The 9,424-nt window shown below is 36.7% G+C and overlaps 1 protein-coding gene across 1 annotated transcript; it reads right to left on the bottom strand.

Annotated features, from left to right (window-relative positions):
- Positions 1 to 322: 322 nt before the first annotated feature.
- LOC119996931 (ATP synthase delta chain, chloroplastic-like) lies at positions 323 to 742 on the bottom strand. The gene has a single exon (XM_038843711.1). The coding sequence runs from the start codon at positions 740 to 742 to the stop codon at positions 323 to 325; it is 420 nt and encodes a 139-aa protein (XP_038699639.1).
- Between the last annotated feature and the right edge of the window lie 8,682 nt (positions 743 to 9,424).

The following is a 9,424-nucleotide window of genomic DNA, read 5'->3' as shown; positions in this document are numbered from 1 at the left end:
ACCTTTAAATGATCATCTTAACCCTTCAAGTCTTGTTGTAATCTAATCCATTCATAATTCAAAACAATTCAATCTCGGCCATAGATTAGTGTACCGTTGGAGCTTGTAGTCTTCAAGAATATCTTCATAATCTAAGTCCCGACACCTCACAGCAAAAAGTGCCCAAAAAGTGCTCCAACTTGCCCGAACAAAGTCCGATTCCTACAAAACCAAGGGGAAACATTTGTAAGTGTAAAATTAAGCTAAAATGCAATCAAATACATTAACTAAGTGCTAGAACATCCTAATTAAAGGACATTAGAACCTCAAAATAGAGGTCCAATCACATATCAATCTGTGAAGCAATGTCTTCCAACTGCTTCTTCACACTCATGTCCATAAGCTTCGACCCAGTATTTCCATAACTAACAGTAAATCCAGCCACCAATGAAGGATCAATCGCAGTCTTTATCCTCACATTCTTTGCCCCGGTCAATTTCTGCACCTGCTTCGCAATCTGCGTCAGATGCTCCGACTCCAGCTTCACCACCGAAGTCACAATCGCAAGCTCCGTATCCGTCAACTTGTTGTACGCCATCTCGAACTCCTTCACAATCTCCTTAATCAGACTGATTCTCCTCGAGTCAATGAGGATGTTCAAGAAATTGACGCTGTAGGGCTGGAATGCGCTCGATTTCGCTATCTCGTCGAGGAACTTCCGCTTCTCCTCGACGTCGATGGTAGATTGTTGGAAATATAACATGCAATAAACCAATTAATATTTATATTGCATGAACAGTGACTAATCTACACAAATCAAACAGTAACATTAAACAGAAACAGTAACATTAACATAGGAGATGGTATGCATAACACAATAGCTTGTATGAACTCAATAATTGATGCTTAAATAAAAATACCAAAACCGTAAACAGCTAATAGGAATTGTGGGAGCGAGGTACACCTTTCGCGAATCTCCTTAAAGAGAAATGTCCCACCCATTAGTGCTAAGCTCTCCGGACAGACTCTTCCCAAGATACAACGCTCCACAAACCACTAGTAAGCAGCACTTTAATACTAATGGACTTAGACGAACCAATTTAGAATCACACTCTCAGACAGATGATGATAGAGAAACAGAGACATAGAAGAACAGAATAACAGAAGAAGAGGAAGTGTTGTTCTTCTTCAAAGCTGCTGCCAAGCTCTCCTTATATAGGAGAGCCCAGCAACAAAAAACCAGAACAGACTCTTCCCAAGATACAACGCTCCACAAACCACTAGTAAGGAGCACTTTAATACTAATGGACTTAGACGAACCAATTTAGAATCACACTCTCAGACAGATGATGACAGAGAAACAGAGACATAGAAGAGCAGAATAACAGAAGAAGAGGAAGTGTTGTTCTTCTTCAAAGCTGCTGTCAAGCTCTCCTTATATAGGAGAGCCCAGCAACAAAAAACCAGAAAAATCAGTGAGCAATCACTGATTTTCGGGCTTGCATTTTGACCAAGTAAGGTTCCATATTCAATGCTTGGTGGGTGTGCGCGCGCGTGTGTGTTTTAGTCCAAATTCATAATGTGAAGCCTCTCACTCCTACAAAAACTTTGGTGTCCTTGGGCCCAAAGTCTTACTACAATACTTGGGCTTATAAACAACACATCCACATAGTATTTTTCCAATGTGGGATTCTCATACACACACTTATTGCACTATGTCCACCATGCTCATCATAGTCACTTTGGAGTCTTTTTATATTCAACCAAGAAATGATTTGGTCACACTAATTACTCCAATTTATTGTCCTTATAACAAGAATCAATTGCCCATAAATTTCATTCAATAATTATTATTGAGCTTTCATTTAATAATGGTCAAAATACAGTTGACCATCATTTTCCAACAGGGTTTACGAAGAAATCCAACAAGTCCGGATACGAAAACAGGTTCTCGATTTTCTCGACGTCGGCCGCGGTAGATTCGAGGGTGTTGTTGCGTCTGGCCATGTCGGCTAAGGCGACGGCGTAGCTGGAGGCAGCGCTGGATGACATCATCGTCGCACCGCCGCGGGAACGGGCTAGGGTGGTTCCGGCGAGCTTGATGGCAGGGAGAGTGGCGGAGAAGGAGAGGTTGGCAATAACGTGGTTTCTCGAGGTGCGTGCGGAGAGTGGGATTTGTGGATTGAAGGGAAACGAGTGTGTTTTGGAGAGTGGCCATTCCTGGTGATGAAGGTGAGAGAGAGGGTTGCAGAGTTTTGAGTGGTAGTGGTGTCTGGTTTTGAGGATAATGGACGGGTGTGATGTGGGAAGTGATAGAATGGACGGTGGAGATACGGCGGATTATCTTTTCGTTTTGGAGACGCCAGCCACTCTCTGTCTCGAAGAGATAAGGAGATGACACGTGGAGGTACTATAATTATTTTTATGAGTGCTGCTATTTAGACTCCTATTTTTGCTATTTAGACCCCATTGATTAGACAATTCTCGGCATTGGAGCTGTATTGATGGTTGTTAATCTCATCTATCTACGTTACTTAGAAATATAAAATAAAGATAATAATCATGAGACAGACAAGACTGGAGATTGATAGACAGTGATTAAGAGAAGGAAAGATAAAGAGAGAGGGAATTATCAATTGTTTAATATATGCATATACATACATATATATATATATATCAGCTCAGCTCACATGCGCAGACCCGTGTTTTGTGAAACATGCGGGCTTCCATTTTCAGCCGTTAGATCTTGGGACGGTTGAGATTGAAAATGAATTTTTTTAAAGAAAAAATAAAAGACTGAAGTTCACGCTCGTTCGTCTTCTTCTTCTGGGTCTTCCCTAAATCGCCTTCGACTAGCAGCTTCGTCTTCTTCGTGGCAAGGTCTTGCAAGCTCCTTCACCATCGAGTGCCTGGGTCCTTCAATCGCCTTCATCCTCGCCTGGGTCCTTTAAATTTGTAGCTACTGAAGAATGTTCTTCTCGTGCAAATGTTTCCCTCGTTGTGGGGTAGCTGATGCATCTGGGTTCAAAGCTGCAACAGTTATTGAGACAAAAGATCGAACACCTAAGTCTACAACTCAAATTGATCCGAAATTTCCACGATTTAGCGATATTCACAAAAAAAAAACCAAATAATCACAACAAAGTCTTCATCAAAATCAGAGGTTATAAACTGCTAATTTTCATTAATATATAATATTACAAAGCATACATGACACAAGAAACAACAAAGAGAACAAAAACAAGGCACTATCACCAAGCCTCATAAGATTTAACAACTCCAAAGAGTGATGAAGGGGATTGGGTTAGCAACATGGAACATTTGAATGGAGCTTCACCATTGTCTTTCGAACCCCAAGATGTAACGGCTGAAAATGGAGCCCGCATGTTTCACAGAACACGGGTCTGCGCATGTGAGCAGAGCTGATATATATATACACATATACATATGCAGAAATTCTCCTATGTGGACTAAGTTTGTAGACTTATTTTATATATATATATATATATAACTGGAAATACCCACTATGTAAATTATCTAAAAATTTAATTCATATACATTGGGCTAGTTTGGTAGAGCATTTACAAAGTAGCAGATATGCCAGCAGAAATGGTGGTAGCAGAAATGTTAGACAATTTTAGTAGCAGAAATGCTTGCTGAATGCTGAGTAGGTGTTTGGTTATACTTTTGCTATTGACATTTGTGCTGTGTAGCATTTTGTGATAAATTACGTCTAGGGGTATTATGCATATTTGTTGTATACACTGTATCCAAACAAACAATTTAATTATTAAAAATAATATAATGACTTTTAAATTAATTAAAGATAATAATAAATTATAAATTACTTAATAAATTATCAATTTATTTGAATTTAATTTATTTATTATTTAATTTACCTTAGAAATTCAGTCGTGGAACAACTAAGTATTGTCTAATTACAATATCCTACCGATAGGATACATAAGTATCCTATTACTAGGATACATACTGTATCCTACAGGTAGGATACATTAAGTATCCTATCACTATGTTACATATTGTATCCTACTGGTAGGATAGTCTTATAATCACCAAAACGTGTCAATAAATGAGGGGTAATCTTGGAATAACATTAAATTATTGTGGACAATAATGAGAACAATTTCGAAATGCTCCAGAAAAGCTCCTTAAGAGTAGCATGTCAAAGTTGGATGAAAATGTTACATAAAAGTCTCTCGAACTATGTCCATAAAAGTCTCTCGAATTATGTCCGGCATAACTTGATTGACGAGTTGAGAACATTTTGGGCAGAGTATGTTGATCTATTTGGTGGTTATGAACGAACATGTTCCATTTACAACTCACTTGACTTTTGGGAATCCGATAGACCAGCACCACTTCAGAACTGGATGACAATGCCAGACATGGGTCATTTGATTGCTTCAAGGTATAATGTTATATTACATCTCCTTAGTTCTGAACAGTGCTTGACATTTTTACCACTGCGATCAATGCCTCCTCCGCCGCATGAACATGTTACTATCACTATCGGGTTTGTTAATAATAATCACTTTGTCCAGATTGCCTTAACAGAAGGTTACCTGATGCCTCCCATTATGATTCAATGGTTTACATATAGATATGATTGCGCAGCTGCATAGGTTACACCGTACATGGAACAACTTGCATCGTATATTCAATGTAGACGTTCTACATTTCCTTCTGAAACCATTGTATTATAATTTACATAATTGTAAGAGTATTGAAATGTTATTTGTCTGTATTTTAGTTGAATATTTGACAAATATAGTTAGCTTATAAGTGAAACAATTGAAAATCAGTGACTGCATTAAAACATATATATGTATAAAAAAATTATTATGCTGAAAAAATACATTAACAATTATAAAAATTTCAAACCTTTTAAATGAACGGTGTATATGCTCTTAATCTTTAGTAAATAGTTACAAACAGTATACCCACGTGAAAGATGACTAGATGACGTTTAGTCAACATTGAGACCCAAAAAGGGGAAAAAAAATTAATGAAAGAAGGTCATCTGTGTCATGATTACTTATACCTTTTTTATCTGATTTTCTGCATTATCCTTACAAAGCTATGCCCTATACATAATAGGGAGGTGAAGAAAGTAAAAAAGGGGATCCATATAGTCCCGCCGTATTTTTATTTTTTGTCATTACCATATCAAAATAATTTTTTTATGAGCATATGCAGCCATTAATTTTTCTGCGCCTTATTTTAAAAATACCAAGCTCAAATTTAAAGTTGAATTAAATATGCGTAATTAGAATAATAATTTTTTTATCTGTAAATAACTATTTTTTTTTCCTTTTCTTCTACAAAGTAAGTAATTTTTTACTGTATTTTTTAAAAAAATTTCTTTCCTTTTCTGAATTCTTTCAATATTTGTTATCAGAAATATTATGTGAGTATTAACAACAGAGTTTGATAAATTGCCATCTAACACACCAGATTTATAGGGAAAAATTAATATTTGCTATAATACTTCATTGAATGCTATTGCCACTTAAACACACCATCTTATTATTTAGAATATTGATCAATCTCTACTGCTAGACACATTAATGCCAGCGAAAGATGGCTTAGTTGGTAATCGATTGGGTTAGGTATATGTCTGCGCAAGGTTTAATTCTAATGAGAAGCATATTTATCAACGGTATTTAAAAAAACAACATTATAAACAGAAATAACAATAAAAATTAAGTAAAAAAATCTCACATCAAGTCCTGACCGAGTTGAAGGAATGAAATGCAAAAAAACAGTGCTCACAGCAGATGCAAAAGAAAAGAACGGCCAACAGATGCAAAAAAACCAAATCAGGAAAAGCAGTGCCAGAGAAGGAATCCTCTCAAATGCACCAGGAACACACAGAGAGATTTGCTTCCCGAGGTGACAAAACTACACATTATAGTTGTCTTGTTTTTTATTTAATTACAGAAAAAGTAATTGTAGAAAAATTACTTTTTCTGTAACAAGTAAATATTGTTCAAATTCCTATAATAAAGGAGAAGCCCTGTTGGGTGTATGTGCTTCATTGAATGCTATTTCTATTCAAACAAACATTCTTATTTTAAGATTTATCAATCTCTACTTGCTGCTACTGCTAAGAAACATTTATTCACTGTTTTATCTGTCTTATCATGTCCTTCATGGTGTAATAACAACATCATAAACATAAATTTTAATTGCTAGCATGACTGTTTTTCTTCTTCATGTCCACCATATTAGCCTTTTAAATTTTTTTAGTTATGCACATCGGTATAGCACCTCTGCGTTTTATTTAAATATGTGACTTGTAGATGTCAATGATTCTAGTGTTGGACCCAGAAGTCATTCATAACAATACATATATAACTAGTGATATGTAGTAAGAAAAAATTGAATGGTAATAATGACTATTTGAATGAAAAAATTTACTTTACATATATTTGTAACATGAAGGAGTTTTGCTCCCATACAAAATGACATTCAAGGCTTTCTTGTACACCATAAAATTTACATATCACTGAGCAAGTAGTGCACTTGTATATACTCTTCCACATGAATGCTTGTTTCTGCTGCTCTTCTCTTAGCAATCTCGTCCGTGGCCTCATTGAATTGGCGCCATAGCTCCTCTGCCACTGCAGGACTCTTCAAAAACATTCTGTGAAGTACTCTCCATGACACCAAAGTCATGTGGAATTTGTAAGAACTGATCCTCAAAAATGTTGCCAATTGTGGATTCATAATCACTTATTTCATAGTCAAAGAAGGATGGGATTGTCTCTGTGTGGAATGAATCGTATTCTAGAAAATTGTCCACCACTGTTGATGAATTCTCAACTCCTAAACCTCTATGTTGCCCAACATTTTCTGCTACTGAGATTCTTGGGTCTACAGTAACACCTTTTGTGGAATGATAAGCACCCAGTGGGTCTGCAGTAACGCTCGATGAAATAATGTTGTTTGGAGTCTGCAAAAATCGTTCCTCAAAAAGGTTTCTAATTGTGGAATGATAATCAGATTCATAGTCAGAAAGGAATGGGTCTATCTCTGTGTCAGTTTGAAATGCATCATCGTATTCAAGATAATTGTCAACAACTTTCAATGATTGCTCAACCATCCCTGAAGCTGTTTGTTGCTCAACAATGTCTTCTACTAAGATGGGTATGTCTACTGTAAAACCAGTTGTGGAATGATCAACACTCAATGAGTTGGGGAAACAGAGGGGAATGTTTGGATATTGAAAAACTCTCTGTGAAGTACTCTCCATGACACCAATTTTGTCTGGAATCTGTAGGAATTGATCTGGAAAAAAGTTATCAAAGAAGAATTGGTGCGTCTCTGGCTTCATTGCATCATCATATTTAAGATAATCATCAACCTCAACTAATGATTGATCAATCCCTGAAGCCGCAACATTAGAGAAGAAACCCTTATCGGATTCAGAGGAAGAGCAGCAACTTCGCTTTTTTGAAGTCTGTCCATCATCTTTACTCGGCATTAATTTCTTCCTCTTCTCAGATTTCTTCAAAGAATCCAGGAATTCAAAGTTTGTAACACAAAGAGGATCGACATTGCATTGATCGTTATTGAAGTAGTTTTCAAAGAGTTTAGAGGAGTTAGGGTCATCTGAGATTGATATCACACTATCACATCCGATTACACAGAGTACAACATCGCCGGGTGATTGTTTCTCAGTCAGAGACAATTCGTGCATCTTCCACTTTCCGTTCTCGATTCTTGAACAATTGGAGGCATCAGCACCTCCCTTCACCTCAAAAGAATAGTACCTATCAAACCCTATGACTTTCCCCTCAAAATCCCTAACATGAGTAGGTTTTGTTCGGCAATTCCATGTCCCCGAACCTGCTTTCCTGTTAATTCTTTTAGAAGTATCGCTGATTTTCTTGAGATGTGTAAAGACAAAGACATACGGTTCCACGTTGTTTTCTTTAACATCGAACAATTTCCAAGGATCGTTAACTTCGTTCTTGTCACCGTACACAGCATCGCAGTCGCGGAAGATTCCGGCGATATCAGAAGGAAGGAGGGGAAGTCCGGCGACCTTCCTATGGAGATAAAGGACGAGCTGTTGACGGGTGGGTTGAAAGTTAAGACCAGGTAGAGGGAATGGCATCATCTTCATGAAATATTAGGGCTTCGAGCTTGGCTTTCCTAAGAGCAACTTCAGTAGTGTAAATTTGCTGGCCCAGCAACAATTTATATTGGGTCCCACTTCTATTACATAAAAAGTCAAGGCAAACACGTCTCTCAATACAATCACACCAACAAAACACATCTCCCAATATAACCACACCAACAAAACACATATTCCTATACATTTTCCTTCCTACCCAACAAGGTGGCCAACAAATTCCCATACCCTTCATGTTGTCCCCACTAAAACTACACCAAAACACAATCTTTCAATATAAAACACATCTCCCAATATAGCCACATCAGCAAAACACAAAACCCAATACAGCCACATCAACAAAACACAAAACCCCATACATATTTGTTGGCCCAGACAAAATAACACCATTGCAAGTGCTCTTAATCCTAAAAACTCGAACGAGAGAGAGAGATAGATACAAGGAAAGACTTGAAACGGTCACTTTATAGTCAACTCTCTCTGTCTCGCTCCTTATTTTTCAAATTTCGCTCTGTGATGGTGGGTCCGTATTAAGGTTATTCACGTCTTTTACACATAATAGAAGTGGTAAATAAAATCAAACAAAATCTTAATTAATCAACACAGACACACACCCATCAAATTCTCCCTCAGACTCTCAAAGTAATGAGTGGCTGGTAATTAATGATACTTTTAACATAAACAAAATTTATTTTATTTTATAAAAATAATCATAAATGTGTAGTGTTTGATCTAACCAATCTAACGATATTTTTTTTATAAATAAAAATAAAATTCAATATGAGAAAAGCATAACAATTCTAGACCGTTGGATATAAACTTAAAACATTCGATGTTTAATTGTGATAGAAATTTGCTTTCCTTCGCAAGCCAAAATGATTCCTTCCACAAAATCGGAGCTATTGATCTCTATGATGATGTTTTGGGGAAATCGTCTCACTCTCTTCTCGACTGACCGGATATTCTGCATTTTGAATTTTTTGTTTTCATTCACTTGTTCGTACTCCCTAAGTGGCTACAACGGGTTCTACTGTTAATTTTTACTCAGCAACCTCCCGACATCCAAAGTGGGTGATACACATCTATGGGACAACTAGTCCAGCTTGTGGGCTTAGAAAATTTTTTGGATTTAAATATACCAATCTCAATATTTTTAATCAAAAAAATGATAAATTATGATTTAGCTTTCAACCTAATGGGTTATGAAATATGGCATTCTCTTCCTGAAGATTACAGCTTCAAATTCTACCAAGCTTGTGCAAAACCATAACTCAACAAATTAAT

The sequence above is a fragment of the Tripterygium wilfordii genome, chromosome 4, assembly GCF_013401445.1.
Source record: "Tripterygium wilfordii isolate XIE 37 chromosome 4, ASM1340144v1, whole genome shotgun sequence".
Classification (NCBI taxonomy): domain Eukaryota; kingdom Viridiplantae; phylum Streptophyta; class Magnoliopsida; order Celastrales; family Celastraceae; genus Tripterygium; species Tripterygium wilfordii.
Note: the sequence above shows the minus strand (reverse complement) of the source record. Positions and strands in the feature narration are given on the sequence as shown.